At 38.1% G+C, this 20389-nt stretch overlaps 1 protein-coding gene across 1 annotated transcript in view; it reads right to left on the bottom strand.

Annotated features, from left to right (window-relative positions):
- Positions 1-20389, bottom strand: part of Col4a1 (Collagen type IV alpha 1) — a 903940-nt gene that overhangs the window by 498138 nt on the left and 385413 nt on the right. The window contains exon 15 of the mRNA XM_090402880.1: positions 17986-18105. Within this exon, the coding sequence (XP_090259006.1) occupies positions 17986-18105 (120 nt within the window). The remainder of the gene's footprint in view (positions 1-17985; positions 18106-20389) is intronic.

Consider the following 20389-nt stretch of genomic DNA (forward strand, 5'->3'; position numbering starts at 1 on the left):
TTTTACCATTATCTTTAGTCAATATATTAATTTCATAATTACTAACACTGTAGTTCCATATATATCTTTTTATCACACAAATCCTCAGATAGCTGGCAACTACCCAGATAATCACTTCATGATCACTCTCACGAAACAGATGTAGATTTGACAAATCATTTATGACATCCTCTGATGAGATGATGAAATCTAAGACCCTCCATCCTTGAGTGCCATCTATTACACACTATCTGAGGTAGTTGTTCCTCAAAAACCTGAGAAATTCACTTTCTTTATTTCCAGATGCCAAATTGTCATCCTTGTCTATATTGCCATAATTAAAATCACCCATAATGATTACCCTTTTCCTAATTGCTTGGCTAATTTGTTTATACAATTCATGATCACCACTCTTCACATTGCCAGGTCTATAGCAACATCTTACTAAGTCTTTCTTTTTATTAAAATCTATCTCACACCACACTGCCTCAAAACCACTGCTACTAACCCCCTCACTATCATCTTTATCTTGCATGAGCATAACTTCTTTTTTATCATCGACAGCAATAATCCTTCATTTTTCCTTTTGCTATCTTTATGAAACACATCATACACTTCAATTTCTGTTTTTTCTGTCAGGATGTCGTCCTCATCCAACCACATTCATTTATTCCAACAATATTTGAACTTAATGAATACAACAATTTCATTTCTGTTGTTTCTAGCATTCATATACAAAACACCACAGCTCATTTCTGTATGTATAATAAATTTTGCTTATAGCACTTATTAAATGTGACTTCTTAACGCTTTCCTTGAGCCACTCCTCTCTCTTATTACCCATTCCAGAACCCTCTTCAAAACAACCAACCTGTTCTCCATGCATCTCAAGCCATCCTATCCCTTGTCTACTCAAACATTCACCTCCTCTTTTGAGCATCAACCTTACTCACTCTGTATTATCGTGTTCACCCTGAATCCCTGCCATTTATTTGTCTGTCTGTCTTGCACACTTGTTCTCTCATTCTCTATACTAATGTTACTCACTTATGCATTCATAATCACCACTTCAATCTCTCATTTAGTCTCCTGCTCTTTTATTTCTTTTATTCAACTTCTTAACATAATCATCCACAATCTCTCCTCATGCATATATATTACAGTCATGGCACTGTAACACTCTTGAAAAATCCACACCATTGACTTTATATGACTTGCACACTGACCAATGCAATTATCTGCCTCTTACTACCACTTTGTTCCAGAGCACTAAACAAGAAACAAAGAATTTAAAATAACACTGTCTAAAATATTTAATCAAACACCATATCGCAATCACAAATATCACAACACAGCAACACTATCTAAAAATTACATAATATCATCACACAACATATATAAAATTAACATATCTTGCTGGAGCCCATATGTTGATAGTTATTTTACATTCGTAACTTGCTGGCAATATATATAAAAATGCTAACTTTTATATGTACCATTATATTTGCTGCTAACAGTACCAAAATTAACTAGTACTATACTGAGATGTCATCTTTCTTGGAATTTAATATGGAATGTGTGTGTGTGTGTGTGCGCGCGCGTGCGTGCATGCGTGCGTGCACACACGCACGCACATACGTGATATCTACATACACAATCACATCACTATCCAGCACAATAGTATGGTATTCTAAAAACACTCACAGAGCTAAGGCTGTAAATTCCTACTTTCCTTCCTCAAACACACAAGAACATAACCACTATCCTATTCCCAGGTACTTCAGAACAGATAGCCAAAGTACTAACAAAATAAGAGCTTCAGGCCACATGTTAAATTAACAACTCTGATTCACTCTTCTAAGGATAAACTCATCTGGCATATCCTGGAGTGTATGAAGTTCCCTGTGACTCTGACATGGACAGACAGGAAGATCTGTTAACATCTGCCTTAGAGAACATAAGAACTACATTTGCTAGCATTATTATAGCAGGTGTGGACTGGCAAGACCACACTTTGGACACCCATTCACACAGGATTAGATGGAAGAAACCAATGTGCTCTATAAAAGTTGATACAGGTCCAGAAAGATTATTTTTGGAGTCAGCAGATGTATGAAGCATTCTCCTAATCTGAAGTATAGCTGTATTAATATGCTAAAAACATGGGAGACTAATATCCTAAGATGCTTTGTTTTTACAACATTAGAGTGCATCTAATTAGGTGCCTTCTAATGTTGTAAATAAATACATAAATTAGATTAATATATCCCATTCAAATCCTGGGGACCGAATTTGAGAACAATAGTCTAAGTGTGGTCTGATTAGGGTCTTATACAATGGAACAATAACTCTTCTATCTCTGTAGGTCAGCATTCTTCTCAGTATTGCAGCAATCATCTTGGTTAACTTCACCAACTTTGCAATATGCCTCCTGAATTTCAGTTTTCTATTGATCATCATACCAGAAGTTCTAATGTATCTTTTCCATTCCAAATTATGACTCTTTTTCCCCTGACCAACCATCAAGTGAGTACTTATATGCTTTTGTCTATATAACTGCAAATGCATGCCATCACAATCACAACCATGTGATTTACGTTACGGTGCATGTGACTCAAAAAGCACGATGTACTTGACAACATTATTTATCAAATTTGTAAGATCTAAGTATTTAGTGTTTCATGAAATGAAACACTAAATTCTTACATAACAACCTTACACAAATTGATGAATCTTGACAGACTTTATGTTCTCAGGAAGGACCTCCCACGATGAGTCTTTTGACTCCATGGAGCCTGAATAATAATCATAATAATAAATTCTAAGGGTGATTTCATTATCTTTCTACTGGTCATATATTGAAACATTTCTTTTGCATCAGACATACAGAAACACTTTATAAACTTGGGGATTCCTTCATATCCCCTTTTTTATGCCTGTCAGCTAATCTTTATAACCTACACTCCTACTATCTTCATAGAGAGAATTCACATTTCCATTTTTGTCTCTTGTCTTGGGATCCCCCTCCACATCCTTCTTGTCCCCAAGAAACCCACATGACCACAACTGTACACATTAGTCAAGATGTGGCCATATCACAGCCTAATAAAGAAGAATAATAACCTCCTGTCTCCATTTGACAATGTGCTCTTCAACATTCAAGTAACCATTTGAACAATTCTGCAAAATTTTTCAACATATCTTCTGAGTCCATCATCACTCCCAAATGTTTAGCCTCCTCAATTTCTTGCAATTCATTACCATAAATATAATATATAGTATGCAAACTTTTCATCACAAATTGCACAACCTTACCTTTTCCCACACTGCTAATTTATTTTACCATATTTACTCGAATATAACTGGCACTTTTTTTCCCAAAATTAAAGTTAAAAAATCGTGGTGCGAGATATTTGCAGGGATTTTCAGAAACTAAAGTTTTTAAAAAAAAAAATGAAAATGAATATGACTTACCAAAAATCTCCTATTCGCTATTGCTATTTCCGGCCTCGAGAATAGTTTCCTTGTGTATATTGTCAAAATCATCTACCCAAGTAGCGTCATTTACTCTCTCATCAGGACATTAGAGATGTCTGTTTTTAATAAAACTCTTGGCAATTATTTCTCGCGAAATAATTTCCCAAGCTCTCAAATCCAGTTGCAAAATATGATTGGTGCGGTATTAACAAAAGATTGCACGACTCAACAAGAAAGGAAGGCCAACAATTGTTGAGTTGAAATGATGATTATCTTCAACCAAATTCCAAAATATCTGAAACTGCCATAACAACATTAGTTTTAACATGTTCATGTCCAGGTGGTCTTTCTCCCATTATCATTCTGTAATCCCGTGCGATTACGGAAGTAGTAATCGCACGGGAGAGCTCAACTGACACAAAATTTCAACCGTTTAGTTGAATTTTATTATTGCTTGTTTGCATGCTGTTTCAGGGTGGGGCTGGTGGATGGACTGGTGGAATAAATGTTTTGAGAGTGAATGTTGAGACTACAAATTATGTGATAATAGACTAAAGAGTATTAATAGAAGACCAGAAAATGTAAACATCAGTGATAATACTGGAAGTGTGGTTGCAGAAGTTCAAGAGAATGTAGAAGACCTGAAAAAAGAAATGTGTTTGCACATACTCCTTCACAGGACAAAGCACAAGATTCAAAGGCTGACAGAAGCAACAAAACATTATTATTATTATTACCCCAAGACCTCATGAAGTCAAAGACTCATCTGGAAGGTCCTTTAATCACACACACACATCTCATCATACCATGCCTTAAACACACTCAAACTCATTGCAGACACCACACTCTCAGGTAAGGCATTCCAATCATTCACAACTCTGCACAAAAAAAACCTGCCTCTCACTCCCCTACTCACACCTGCTTTATACAGTTTCCAGGGATGACCACTATTCTCTGTAGAACTTCTCCACCATTGATCCTATAACCCCTTACCAACTTGTAGGTCTCTATCATATCTCCCCTCTTCCTCCGTCCACCAGACTCTGCAAATTACATCTTCTCAATCTTTCCTCATACTCGACATTCCAGAGGTCAGAAACTACCTTAGTCAGTCGCCTTTAGACCCTTTCCAACATCTCTTCATCCTTCTGAAAACCCAGTGACCAAATCTGGGCACAACGTAGGCATCTGGAGAGATTGCTGTTCTGAACGAGTCAGTGTGTCCCAGGGAGGATGATAGCAGGGGTGGCCTCTTGTGGGAATGGATACTTGGGAGAAGGGAGACAATGTCAGGTAAGACTGAGGCCAGTGGAGTCTAGAAGGGATAATGCTGGGTATAGAAACAATGGCATTTATATGCTGTATACTAATGCCAGGAGTATCCGGAATAAGGGAGAGGAATTGGTGGCGCAGATAGCATCAGCCTGGCCAAAAATTATTGCGATCACTGAGACGTGGTTGACAGAAGAGGATATAAAAACAGGTATAGAAGTCGCTAGGTATAGCATTTTTCGCCAGGATAGGAGGGGAAAGCGTGGTGGTGGGGTGCTGCTTATGATAAGTGATGACCTATGTCCTCTAAGAGTGGAGAATTTGGAAGGTAGTGAGACAAATGATTTTGAGAGCGTATGGTGTGAGGTAGAGGTAGGCAAGACAGGATATTTAGTGGGGTGTTGCTACAGACCTAGGAGCACAGAGGATGGGGACCAGGAGATGTTTAGACAGCTAAGTTTGGCAAGTGCAAGAAGAATGATTGTTATGGGAGATTTCAACTTCAGTAGTATAAATTGGAGAGAGGAAGATGCATGTAACAATAGGGGAATGGAATTTCTAGAATTCTTGAGGGACAAATGTCTTAGGCAACATGTAACAGAGGGAACAAGAGGTTCAAAAATTTTGGATTTGGTTATAGCATCAGAAGAGTTGATAATAACTGAGTTGACGTCTCTCCCACCAGTTGGAGAGAGTGACCATATGGTTTTGACTTGGAAAATGAATAGACATGCAGGAGTATCAAAGAGACGGGAACTTATGTGGAATTATAAGGCAGGTGATTATAATAGTCTTAGACGTCAACTTCGGGAAGTTTCATGGAGGGAGGAATTGGAAGGCCGGGATATCACCAGTGCATGGGAAATTGTGAAAGAATATTTGTTATCAGCAATGGTAAGTTGTATACCACGAGTGAAGAAGAGGGCGCAATTTGGAGTAAAGTGGATGACAAACAATATTAAATAGGAATTGCATGCGAAAAAGAGGCTATGGAAGAGATATAAGGAGACAGGTGAAGAGATGCATGAGGAATATAAGACACAGGCCAGAAGAGTGACTAGTGTGGTAAGGAAAGCGAAACTGGAATATGAGAGGAGATTGGCCCTAAGATCCAAAGAAAATCCTAGGGAATTTTTTAGCTATGTGGCCAGTAGGAGGAGAAATGACTGTGGAAGAATGATATTGTGGGATAAAAATGGGAATAGAGTGACTGATGCAGAGGACATAGTGGAATTGTTCAATGAACACTTTATTGGAGTATTTCATCCTAGAGGAGTCAGTTTTAATGCTAGAGGGATAGGACTGGTACGAGGTCTGGAGGTACAGGAGGAGAGTGTGTTTCAGATACTGAGTACTCTGGATGTCAGTAAAGCTGTGGAACTGGATGGTATTTCGCCACGAGTTTTGAGAGAATGTGGTAGGGAATTGACAATACCTTTAACGTGGCTTTTCAATGAAAGTCTGGCTTTGGCAAAGGTGCCCAGGGAATGGAAGGAAGGTAAGATAGTGCCATTGCATAAGGGTGGTAACAGACTGGAAGTGTCTAATTATAGGCCAGTCTGTGTGTCATCAGTAGTTGTTAAGATCTTGGAGAAAGTAGTGAGGGACCGTGTACAGCATTGGGCAGATGAGGGTAATGTTATCTGTGAGAATCAACATGGATTTGTGAAAGGACGCTCTTGTTTTAGCAATATGCTAGCCTTTTATAATAAAGTTACAAGAGCATTAGATGAGGAAAAGGCATATACTGCAATTTTCTTAGACTTGGCGAAGGCATTTGACAGGGTGCCACATGATAAGCTGATATTTAAGTTGCAGCACATGGGTCTGGATGTCAGATTGGTCAACTGGATTCAGGATTGGCTGTCTGATAGGTATCAGAGAGTTGTGTATGGTGGAGCAGTTTCCAGGAGGCAGAAGGTTACAAGTGGGGTCCCACAGGGCTCAGTACTAGGACCTATATTGTTTAACCTATATATCAATGACATAGCCAGTGGATTGCAGGGGGATATTCAGTTGTTTGCGGATGATGCGAAGCTTGGAAGGATTATTAGTAATAGTGCAGATGTGGTAGCCCTGCAAGAGGATTTAAATAAGCTAGATAGATGGGCAAATGAATGGGGGAGTGTCAGTTTAATGCCGCAAAATGTAAGGTTTTGAGGTTTGGGAAACATCGATGGGATGCTGCATACTCTATAGGAGGAGTTATACTGGAGGAAGTAGGGGAGACAAGAGATCTGGGGTTGATGATTGATAGAAACCTGAAGTTTAGGGGACATATTGCAAAGGTGGTGAAGGTAACACAGAGGATTGCTGCTATTATGAGAAGGACACTGACCTGCAGAGATAAGAGGGTTATCATTCCATTATATAAGTCTCTGATCAGACCACACTTGGACTATTGTTCTCAGATTTGGTCCCCAGGATTTGAAGGGGATAAATTAACTGTGGAAAGGATACAAAGACGGATGACAAAGATGGTTTCAGGACTGTACAAGGATAGTTATGAGGATCGGCTGAGAGAATGTGGACTGCAGAGTTTGGTGGATAGAAGAAGGAGAGGTGATATGATTGAGACTTTTAAACTGTTGAGAGGTGGTTACAGGGTTGACACTGGGGAGTTCTTTCGCTTGGTTGATCAGCGGGAAGGAGTGATGACAAGAGGCCATCCCTGGAAGTTACGAGAGGAAACTGTGAGCAAGAGGGTAAGGAGTGGTTTCTTTGTGTGGAGGGTGGTTGAGCCGTGGAATGCATTGCCTGATGGAGTGGTGGGAGCGAGAACGGTCAGTGGGTTTAAGGAGTGGTATGATAAACTTTGTGTTTCTCGGGGGGGGACTTCCCCTCGATGAGTCTTGACAGACTTTATGTCTTAGAAAGGACCTCCCTCGATGAGTCTTTTGACTCCTTAGAGGCCTGAATAATAATAATAATAATAATAATAGTGTGTGTGTGTGTGGCCTAATCAAAGTCTTATACAACGGAACAAGAATCTCCCCCTTCTACACGTCAGTGTCCTCCGCATCATTCTCAGAAGCCTTTGTGTTGTCTTCACAACACAAAGCATTTTGGCGATGTGTCCCCTAAATTTTAGATCCTTATCCACTATCACCTCCAGATCTCTTATTTCCTCTACCTCCAACAATATATTCTCACCAAGCATGAATTCTGAATCCCATCTTTGTTTTCCAAATTTTAAAACCTTACATTTTCCAACATTGAACTAACATCCCCATTTCCATGCCCAATCACTCAATTTATTCACGTCTTCATGTAATTTTCACTACTCTTCATGGTTCGTCCCAACTTTGCATCATCTGCAAACAACTGAATATCTCCATCCAAATCTTCACCAATATCATTAATATACAAGTTAAACAGTAATGGCCATAAAACAGACCCCTGAGTCAGGGGTCTGTTTTAGGGCCATTACTGTTTAAGCCAGGAAAAGGAAAGGCACTACTAGTGCCTTTCCTTTTCCTGGCCATCGCACCCCCATACACAACTTGTTGATACCTATCAGATAGCCAGTCTCCAATCCAATGCACTAATCTAATATCCAACTCCAACTGCTCTAGTTTGACCATCAACTTAACATGAGGTAACCTATCAAAAGCCTTTGCAAAATCCAAGTATATTACTGTGTATCCTTCTCCTCTGTCCAAGGAAGCAGTCACTTTATTGTAATAAGTAAGAAGATTACTAAAATTCTGTTAGATACCTTTGTAAAGTCCAGTATCATGCTGTAGCCATTTACCTTATCCAGCTCAGCTGTCACTATTATAAAATATGAATAAATTATTAAGACAGGACCTATCTTTTAGAAGGTCATAATGTCCACCATACAATATCACATTTATGACTACTGCCAGAAGAATCTGGGATCAGAGAGAGGAGTTTTTGGCATTCTTTAGTTAACTTGGTCAAACGTTATTGGCATTAGTAAGATATAGGTGACAGAAAATGATATAGTTACGAGGATACAATGCAAGGGATATGGTGTTCAGCAAGGAGAGGGGTAGCATAATGGAGGGGTATGGAATTTTGCTAACAATAACAAAAGAATTGAAGCCAAAACGAGTAGAAGAATCAGAAGAACAAGGATGAAGATGCAGTTTATTTGAGGCTGTGTGTGAGACAGAGATCAGCAGGATGAAACATACTATATGGTTGTGGCTATAGGCTGGAGATATAAGGGAATGAAGATGTCAAGCAGTGGAAAATTGGCACAGTGAGTGCAGGTCAAGTAATTGCAAGGAGAAAAGAAAACGGAAAACATCTACTAGGAGGTAACTACCTGAGACAACATGGAATGGAGAGAACTCCAGGTTCAAGTGAGCTGGATCTGGTAATAGCATAAAAAAACACTTGGGCAGTAACCAAGGAAGCCACATTGGCTCTTAAATGGCCAGACATGAAGAATTTTCTGTAGAGAAAGGGTATGTGTGCAGTGTTCTCTCCAGAAATTTTTACCAGCCGGGTGGAATGAAACATTAGCCAGGCATATAAAAATTATTTTTCAATTCTTGCTCATTATTTAGCCATGTCAATTCACAACATTAGCTGGGTGGTCAGTAAAACAAGCCAGGCAGTTTGCCCATTCAAAAGATCCTGGGGAGAAAACAGGTGTGGAATTACAAATGAGGTGATTGTGACAAATTAGGAGTCAGTTTAGCATTGACATGGCATAGCATTAAAATTTGGAATAGTAGATGGTCTAGGGGCATTTGAAGAAAGCAGTATTAGTGTATACCCAGACTCCTATCTGAATCATTAAGCATGAGTTAAAAAATAAATAAATAAATAAATAAATAAAAAATTGCAGAGAGAATATAAGGAAAAAGTGATAAAGTTAATTATGAGAGAAGTCTAGCTGATGGGGCCAAAAGAAAGACCATAGTATTCTTTTGCTATGTAGCAATTAAAAGGAAAAATCACTATGGAAGATTGATGCTACCAAATGCTAATCGTAAATGAGATGGTAAATTTGCAGAAGTAAATGAAATAGCTAAGTTACTCAGTAATCACTTTACAAGTGTATTCAGGTGGAGGTTTTGCAGAGCCATATGTGAAAGTGAGTGATAAAGGCATAGAGACAGATAAATTGGATGTACTTATGATATTGTTGAACATTAATGTGAACATGGCCATGGATAGATTGAATACCAGCCCATGTAATAGAATTGGTAACTCTACTGACCAGGATGTTTAATTTGAAAGTCTCAGTTTTGGTAAGGTACGAGAGGAGTATAAAGAGGGGAAAATAGTTCCACTGCATAAAGGAGGCTTAAAGGAAGAAATAGCAAATTCTAGACTAATTAATATCTCAGAAGATGGTGGCTAAGGCATCAGAGAAGCATAAGAATTCAGGACTACAATGGAGAGACAGGAATATGATGATTTACAGGAGTAGCACAGTTTTGTGAAGGATGGGTCTTGCCTAAATAATTTGCTTACTTTTTGAGTTGAACAAAGAAAATCGCTACTCACCAATACTATTGCTCAGTCACATGTCTTTTGAAAGTGATTACTTAGTAATTCAGCTATTTCATTTACTTCTGCTCATTCACCATCTCATTTACGATTAGGATTTATTATATAGCAAAAGAATTCTATGGTCTTTCTGTTGGACCCACCAGCTAGATTTCTCTCATAATTAACTTTGGCCTTCCTCACCATATAGTCACTTTTCTTCTCTGTGCCTTGTACCATAATTCCATATGGATCTTTGTTGCACAAATTAAAGCAAATTGGGATGGATATGAATCTGGTGATGTATGGGGAAGTTTAGCATGGGAGAAGAATGGTGGCTAGTGGTGACTAGCAGAGTTCAAAACAGTCCTTTGTTATTTAGTTTGTAATTAATGATATAGGAAATGATTTAAGGAGAACTCTTCAGCTATTTGCTAAATGATGCAAAGGTCTGACACTTTAATGTGGCCAAGTGTAGACTAATGCACTAATAATAAGAAAGAGATCACAAGCTGTGTACTACTGATGAAACTGAACAGCAGAAAGTTGATGAGGGTAAGGATTTAGGGATGATTGTGGATAGGAAGTTGAAGTTTAGAGGATGTATTATAAAGTGGCAAAAACAGCATATCAGATTAAGTGGCTGTTGAAAAACACACTGGCAAGTAGGGATAAGGAAGTTATTATCGTGAGTAAGCAAAACTGTGGCAGGTCTATGGAATGCTTCCTATGAGAATAGATTAAAAATCTGTGGGCTTCACAAACTAGCTGTGTGAAGAGAGGACATGAAAAAAAAGATATACAAGTTATTAATGGTGTTTTATAGGATTAACACTGAAGACTTTTTTTTAAGTACATGGCAGGAAGGGAGAAAACAAGAGGTCATCCTAGTAAATGTATACAATTTATGTAGTGTTCTATTTTTTCCCCAAAAAATAGACAGAACACTACATAAATAGAACATCAACACCACCTTCAACCCCAACAAAATTAAGACACCTACTCAGTTCTTCCAAAGATCCTCTTCCACACCTAGCCCACCCAGGGGTTTACAAAATACAATGCACATGTAACCTACCATACATAGGGGAAACAGGGTGAACCATCCCAATTAGGAAGGACGAACACAAACGACACATTAAATACCTCCATTTTGGAAAAACTGGCCTTTCAGACCATGCACTCCAGACATATCACAGAATTGATTGGAAAGGTACCAAGTCCCTACACTGCACCAAAAGCTGGTTCGAGAGGAAATTTAAAGAAGCATGTGAAATGCTCAAACACAATCCTAACCTGAACAAAAATGATGGTCTAACCATTTCAAGAATGTGGAGGATCCATTTGCAACCATTATAGCAACTAGAACAAGTCAAAGAAAAATCTCAATACAAGAAAACTTGAAGTTTTTTTTGTTTTTTTTTAACATTCAATAGCAGCCTGAACTGTTCAAGTCCAGAAGAAAATCTTAGTATGGGAGGATTTAACATGGTTTATTGTAGTTTTTTTTTTACCACTAGAGGTCAGGCTAAGAAAAAGATTAATTAACAGCATAGATTCAATTTACCTTTGTAGAGTGCAAGAGCATGTAGCCTGTATTCATATACACATGTATTTTTCTGATGATGACCTCAATACAGGGGTCAAAAAATCAATTGTTATTTTATTAATAATAAGTAAAATAATAATTTCAACACATGTTTTGTGTCCCTAAATTCGTAAATATGAATACCTGTATGGCTGGATTTTCTGTAAATTGAGAAAGAAAGGATACCATTGGACAGATGTGCAATAAGAGCATTTAAAAAAGACAGGTTATTGTTATTTTCTTTTCCTATAGTGAAGTGATTCTGAGGTGCTGGCTGTTGAAGTGGAGGAGGAAAGAATCTAATGTGTCTGAGACATTGCCAAATAAGGAACACATCATCAATAAGTCTTAACCAAAGAGAAGGTTTGAGAATGGTAGTACCAAGAGCATGTTTTTCCTAATGCTGCATGTAGAAATTAGCCAGAGGAGGAGAGAACCCATGGAAGTACCTTGTTCCTTCTTCATGCAGCATAACATATTATGGTCCAAGTGGGAAATCTGCCAACATCTGCTACCATAGCTATGGTCAATCAGGTCGAGCTGACCATTAAATTTTATTAAAAGTTTACTGAAAACTTTTGCAGAATCTAAGTATGCCACAATATACGCATCTCCCTTGACCAATGCATGCCTCAATTTGTTATAGTACAAATTGTTTGAAATAATTTGAAATGTAAAAATAATTGACAAAACATGGCAAAAAATTGATAAAACATTAACCTTGGGAAGAAACATAAGAAATACACTGTGCCTTGGATACCTTGCACAGGGTCAGATGGAAAAAACAACTATGCTTTGTATAAACTTGAAAGACTTTACTGAGAATCAGCAGCAGTAGCAGATGTTTAAAAAAACAGCCTAATCTAAATAAATATGGTTGTGTTGATCCAAAGATTTGGAAACTTTAATTCTTAGACCTCCAACCCAACCCAACAGTTAAAGCTAGCCAACAGTACCCATAAAATAGTCTAATTTCTTTCACTTTGTGTGTGTGTGTGCGCGCGTGCTTGCATGCATTATTAAAATTTTGCTGGTTAATTATTTTTCTGTGTTGTATTCATTCCGTTAAATTTTATTATGAGTGTAAACCAGCACCTAAGCTTAAATACAATTTGATAAGGTAACACACAACAAGATGGTAATTAAATTGGAAGATGAGACTGGAAACTAGATTAGTGAGTTGGATATGTGACTGGCAGTCAGATAGGTATCAGCAAGTGTATTTGGAAGTGGTATCCCAGAAGAGGAAAATCACTAGTGGCATGTCACAAGGGTCTTTGAGGCCACCGGCATTTAATTTATTTATTAATGATACTGGGATGGGTTTAACTGGAAATGCAAAATTGCAATGAATGACAGAGAGTCAAGCAGATGCCGTGGCCTTACACAAGAACATGAAAAGATTGCATGAATGGGCAGATGAGTGAAACTATAAGTTCAATATTGCAAAGTGTATAAGGTTCTGAAATTTGGTAGGCAACAATGCTAGATGCAATCTATACACTCGATGAGAAATGAGGATATGAGAAATCTGGGGTGGTGAACAAGGACTCAGGGGTAGCATTTTACAAGTTGGGAAGTCATCACATCAGATTGAGCCAATGATGAGGAAACCTTGACATGCAGAAATAAAGAGGTTATGATAAAATTGTATAAGGCCTTGATGAGGCCTTACATGGATTATTGTGATTTTGTCATGGTTTTTATGGTAATGAGGATATTAGAAAGGGATCAGAGAAAACTGACAAAGATGGTAATTGGTCTTTCGAATGTGAAGGTATGAAAACAGATTGAGAGAATGCAATTTGCAGAGTCGCTTGAATAAGAGGAAGAGGAGAGGGGATGTGATTGAAACATATCAGTTGGTCAGAGGTGGTTATCAGATTAATGTGGAAGAAAATCTACATAAAAGAGGGATGACCATATTCCTTATTAAGGCACTTTGACAATTTGATTTTGCCCTATTATTTTTGACCATTTTCCTCATGTACCCATTTGTTGCTGATTAAACTATTTATGTATAATTTTTGTGGTCATTTTTTTCACATATCTTATCATACTGCTTTTCACCAAATTGCATAAAAATTCATCTCGCAGTTTTTGAGTTATCATGATTTTCATTTTGTTCTTTAATTTATGGAAACCATGTATTTGCCAAGCAACAGTAACCCAATTTAAGAAAATGTGCAAAAACATTGACAAACAAACAGTTGGACTTGTGTTTACAAAATGCTCTCTAAGTAATTACACACAAAATTACAAAAATACTGCAGACTCAAAGCAGTGTCAAACATGTGATGCAACTTTTAAACTATAAAAATTATTGCGATCACTGAGACGTGGTTGACAGAAGAGGATATAAAAACAGGTATAGAAGTCGCTGGGTATAGCATTTTTCGCCAGGATAGGAGGGGAAAGCGTGGTGGTGGGGTGCTGCTTATGATAAGTGATGACCTATGTCCTCTAAGAGTGGAGAATTTGGAAGGAAGTGAGACAAATGATTTTGAGAGCGTATGGTGTGAGGTAGAGGTAGGCAAGACAGGATATTTAGTAGGGTGTTGCTATAGACCCAGGAGCACAGAGGATGGGGACCAGGAGATGTTTAGACAGCTAAGTTTGGCAAGTGCAAGAAGAATGATTGTTATGGGAGATTTCAACTTCAGTAGTATAAATTGGAGAGAGGAAGATGCATGTAACAATAGGGGAATGGAATTTCTAGAATTCTTGAGGGACAAATGTCTTAGGCAACATGTAACAGAGGGAACAAGAGGTTCAAAAATTTTGGATTTAGTTATAGCATCAGAAGAGTTGATAATAACTCAGTTGACGTCTCTCCCACCAGTTGGAGAGAGTGACCATATGGTGTTGACTTGGAAAATGAATAGACATGCAGGAGTATCAAAGAGACGGAGTCGAACTTATGTGGAATTATAAGGCAGGTGATTATAATAGTCTTAGACGTCAACTTCGGGAAGTTTCATGGAGGGAGGAATTGGAAGGCCGGGATATCACCAGTGCGTGGGAAATTGTGAAAGAATATTTGTTATCAGCAATGGTAAGTTGTATACCACGAGTGAAGAAGAGGACGCAATTTGGAGTAAAGTGGATGACAAACAATATTAAACAGGAATTGCATGCGAAAAAGTGGCTATGGAAGAGATATAAGGAGACAGGTGAAGAGATGCATGAGGAATATAAGACACAGGCCAGAAGAGTGACTAGTGTGGTAAGGAAAGCGAAACTGGAATATGAGAGGAGATTGGCCCTAAGATCCAAAGAAAATCCTAGGGAATTTTTTAGCTATGTGGCCAGTAGGAGGAGAAATGACTGTGGAAGAATGATATTGTGGGATAAAAATGGGAATAGAGTGACTGATGCAGAGGACATAGTGGAATTGTTCAATGAACACTTTATTGGAGTATTTCATCCTAGAGGAGTCAGTTTTAATGCTAGAGGGATAGGACTGGTACGAGATCTAGAGGTACAGGAGGAGAGTGTGTTTCAGATACTGAGTACTCTGGATGTCAGTAAAGCTGTGGGACTGGATGGTGTTTCGCCACGAGTTTTGAGAGAATGTGCTAGGGAATTGATAGTACCTTTAACGTGGCTTTTCAATGAAAGTCTGGCTTTGGCAAAGGTGCCCAGGGAATGGAAGGAAGGTAAGATAGTGCCATTGCATAAGGGTGGTAACAGACTAGAAGTGTCTAAATATAGGCCAGTCTGTGTGTCATCAGTAGTCGTTAAGATCTTGGAGAAAGTAGTGAGGGACTGTGTACAGCATTGGGCAGATGAGGGTAAAGTTATCTGTGAGAATCAACATGGATTTGTGAAAGGACGCTCTTGTTTTAGCAATATGCTAGCCTTTTATAATAAAGTTACAAGAACATTAGATGAGGGAAAGGCATATACTGCAATTTTCTTAGACTTGGCGAAGGCATTTGACAGGGTGCCACATGATAAGCTGATATTTAAGTTGCAGCACATGGGTCTGGATGTCAGATTGGTCAACTGGATTCAGGATTGGCTGTCTGATAGGTATCAGAGAGTTGTGTATGGTGGAGCAGTTTCCAGGAGGCAGAGGGTTACAAGTGGGGTCCCACAGAGCTCAGTACTAGGACCTATATTGTTTAACCTTTATATCAATGACATAGCAAGTGGATTGCAGGGGGATATTCAGTTGTTTGCGGATGATGCGAAGCTGGGAAGGATTATTAGTAATAGTGCAGATGTGGTAGCCCTGCAAGAGGATTTAAATAAGCTAGATAGATGGGCAAATGAATGGGGGAGTGTCAGTTTAATGCCGCAAAATGTAAGGTCTTGAGGTTTGGGAAACATCGATGGGATGCTGCATACTCTATGGGAGGAGTTATACTGGAGGAAGTAGGGGAGACAAGAGATCTGGGGTTGATGATTGATAGAAACCTGAAGTTTAGGGGACATATTGCAAAGGTGGTGAAGGTAACACAGAGGATTGCTGCTATTATGAGAAGGACACTGACCTGCAGAGATAAGAGGGTTATCATTCCATTATATAAGTCTCTGATCAGACCACACTTGGACTATTGTTCTCAGATTTGGTCCCCAGGATTTGAAGGGGATAAATTAACTGTGGAAAGGATACAAAGACGGATGACAAAGATGGTTTCAGGACTGTACAAGGATAGTTATGAGGATCGGCTGAGAGAATGTGGACTGCAGAGTTTGGTGGATAGAAGAAGGAGAGGTGATATGATTGAGACTTTTAAACTGTTGAGAGGTGGTTACAGGGTTGACACTGGGGAGTTCTTTCACTTGGTTGATCAGCGGGAAGGAGTGATGACAAGAGGCCATCCCTGGAAGTTACGAAAGGAAACTGTGAGCAAGAGGGTAAGGAGTGGTTTCTTTGTGTGGTGGGTGGTTGAGCCGTGGAATGCATTGCCTGATGGAGTGGTGGGAGCGAGAACGGTCAGTGAGTTTAAAGAGTGGTATGATAAACTTTGTGTTTCTCAGGGGGGGACCTCCCCTCGATGAGTCTTGACAGACTTTATGTCTTAGGAAGGACCTCCCTCGATGAGTCTTTTGACTCCTTGGAGGCCTGAATGATAATAATAATAATAATAATAAGTTTTTGTGTTTCTTTTTATTATTAACAATATTATCATAAAAGGATTGTTGTCACCTAGGTTATTAAATAACTTGGACCTATTCTAGACATCCCAATACTTTGAAAAAAGTGTTTATTTCAAGGGTTATCCAAATTATTAATTTTCTTAGCAGTCCCTCTCAGTGTTTTGATTCTTTCTTAGGTGGATGCATAAGTACACAGTTAAAAATTTCAAGTAAAAATAAATAAAACAGCAAATTATTTTTTAAGTAAACAAAGTCAGTTACAGATAGATATTTATTGGAGAAGCAGATCATGTGTAAAAATTAGTGGATACCACTGCCTTACAGTGTGATAAAATGGACAGACTGAAGTTTAAGGCACAGTTTCATGAGTTTTGTGTGACAGTGTGTACGTCCCATGATGAGTAACTCCACGGTGGCCTAGCATTAATAATAATAAAAAGCAAAATAGAACTGCCAATAATGATCACAAACACTGTGAAATATCTTTTAAAATCATTTCTCTGTATGTTGCATGTTCCTTGATACACTTCTTACACCTCCCGGTCAATTATGGATTAGTACTGGACAGTCTAGTGTAAGGAAGAGATCATTACACTAGATTAATATTTTCCAGTTTTGTAAGATGTTTATGAGAGATTCGTTATATATATAAAAGTAAATGCACTTCACAGCCTGGTTGACCGAGTGGTTAGCATATTCGCTCTCCAGCCAAAAGGTTGCAGGTTCGAATCCCACTGTGGGCATGGATGTTTGTGATCGTCTGTGAAAATAGTGGTGGTGGTCGGTGGTGGTAGATTGCGCTGGTGTGGACGATGAAGGTTGTGGTTAGTGGAGTGGTGAAGATTGGAGATTTTTAGTTGCAGTCAGTTTGTGGATTGAATGGCAGAAGCAGAGCTGTGGAGCAGGTGCCCTCCAGATGAGTCTTTGGACTTCCTGGAGTTGTCTATTAATAATAATCTCATATTCCTACAAAATTTATCAGGTTTTGTGATATGGGTATCAAAAGTGGTAATTAATAGAAAATAAAATTCATGTAAAAATTACAGATGTTAATATTTTAATCCTCAAATAAAATATACAACTAAACATACTCCAGGGGGTCCAGGCGGTCCAGGCAAACCTCTTGGTCCAGGAAATCCACCTTCACCATGATCACCTTTCATTCCTAGAAGACCATCTAGACCTGGAAGGCCATCTTCACCTCTATCACCCTAAATGAATAAAAAAAGAAATAATAATAATGATAATAATGATAATCAAAATGAAATGTAAACAGAGATGAGCCATTGAGATATTAAAACCAGAAACATCTACTATTATCAAAACAGTACTGCAGCTCTGAAAGCATCCAAGTGTAATGGATCCAAGATAATATAAATCCCCACCCATTATAAAATTTGCCGTTTATACCATCATTTGAAAATGATGTTTGCACAAATTTAAACTTTGTAATGTATTCGCTGTGTTTTAAATAAAGATACAAAGTCACATTTTAAAGAAGATAATTTTCAAAATTACCAACTTGATCAAAATAATCAAATTTTAGTTCCTTGTATTAATTTATATTTCTACAACTGAATGAGTAAATATGAGGCTAATGATGTGGATAAGAGAGTGGGTGATAGAGACGCATGAAAGAATAATTGGGTCATCTTTGCAAATGAGTTGGCAGCTTCCTCTCTGGCTGTTTATTATGTATCATAGTACCAGTGCTCTATATTTTCATCTATAACCTTCCTCCTATACTTAAATGACCTTCTTTGCTGATCATAAATCCTATTCATAGGCTGTTTGGCTAGAGACAGCAAACTCTGTTTCTCTTCTTTGCCAATATATGTCTAGCACATAATCATTACAAGCATTAATATCTTCCAAAAACAGTGCCTTTAATTCTGATCTCCTGGCATTCTTCAGCAGAGTGAGGGCAATCTTTCCTTTGTACTTCAAAGATACATTCTTCTCTTGTGTATATTATATTTTTCTTCTGGACTGTCTTGCACTGCTTGTCCTTCCTGACCCAAACATGTTGTATCCATAGTTTCTTCAGCTTCCAAAGAACTGGATGTCCTTTTATGCACACGGATGTAAAAAATACTATTATCATATTTAAAAATCTCCTTAAAAATGACTAATGTTATCCAGATGAGGATACAATAAGAGATAATCCCTCACTCACATATGGACTCATTCTAATCATCATTCCTCCACTTGACTGTAAGCATGTAAAAAGACAAGAAACTGCTAGTCAAAATCTATACACGGTTCTGTTTCAAACTTACTGAACCAACTCATCCTTCTCTTTCATTCTATTTACCACTTTTCTTTGAAATGGTCTTCCCCATATCATTTTTCCCAAAAACTGTAACGTTGAAATATTCAAGAAACCTTCAGAATATTAATCAATATTTCGAGTGGTGCACAATAAACTTCCTTAAAAATGCTTCATGCTATCTAGAATCTAGAAGAGAGCAATATCAATTATTTAATCATATTCCTCTAAGCAATAAGAACACATGCAGCAACTAGTCAAAAACCATTTATTGTAAACCTTTCTCACCATACCAAATAAATTTCTCTTCTTCTTTCATTCATTTACACCTCTTCTTGGCAACTGCCTTTGACACATTTCCTCTATTAGACTATACAGGGTGGTTCAAAATTCCACATACAAACTAAATCCTATACATATCTGCACCCATACCTGCCACTGAATTAGAAACTTTTATTTAATACCATGTTGAACCTCTTTCAGTGAATGCTGACAAGTCCTCTTCAATTCCTTGCACACAGTTCAGTAGGATACTGAATGCTTCAGTCAATTGCTACACACACACAGACACACACACACACACACACACACACACACACACACACACACACACACACACACACACACACACACACACACACACACAGGAAGTTTTGTTTGTCCATACAAGCCTTCTCGGATAAAGCTGATCTTGTTTGAGACAGACTGTATTTATAAATAACCCACAGTTACACCTCTTAGACAAGCAATGTAGGTTGCATTTCCACAGGTGTTTACCTGGGATATCTCACTTTCTGAGAAACCACTCAGCTTTGCTGATTTCTCAAAATCTCAGAAGGACACCCATAATAAGCCCTTTATCGAACTCCACAATATCCTTTGTTTTTCCCATTGTGATCAACACTACTGATGATCCCCAAACAACAGTATTCTTAAATAGTTATCTGGAACACATGGTAATGCAAGACTCATGGACCTGAGACTTTAAAGAATTTCCAAGACCATCTCAACAGTCAACATCCAGAAATCCAATTTACTGCAGAATTAGAGATTGATGGCTCTCATCTGTTCCTAGATGTCAAACTCACTCGTGTATCTTAGAAATTAAAAATATCTATTTATAGGAAACCCACTCACACCAATAGATATCTCCATGCACAGTCTGATCACTATCTGCCTCAAAAACTTGGCATTATTTCTACACTATGCAAATGTGCTTAATCCCT

Source organism: Typopeltis vanoorti, chromosome 13 (assembly GCF_054136105.1).
Source record: "Typopeltis vanoorti isolate ZY-2024b chromosome 13, IOZ_Tvanoo_1.0, whole genome shotgun sequence".
NCBI lineage: Eukaryota > Metazoa > Arthropoda > Arachnida > Uropygi > Thelyphonidae > Typopeltis > Typopeltis vanoorti.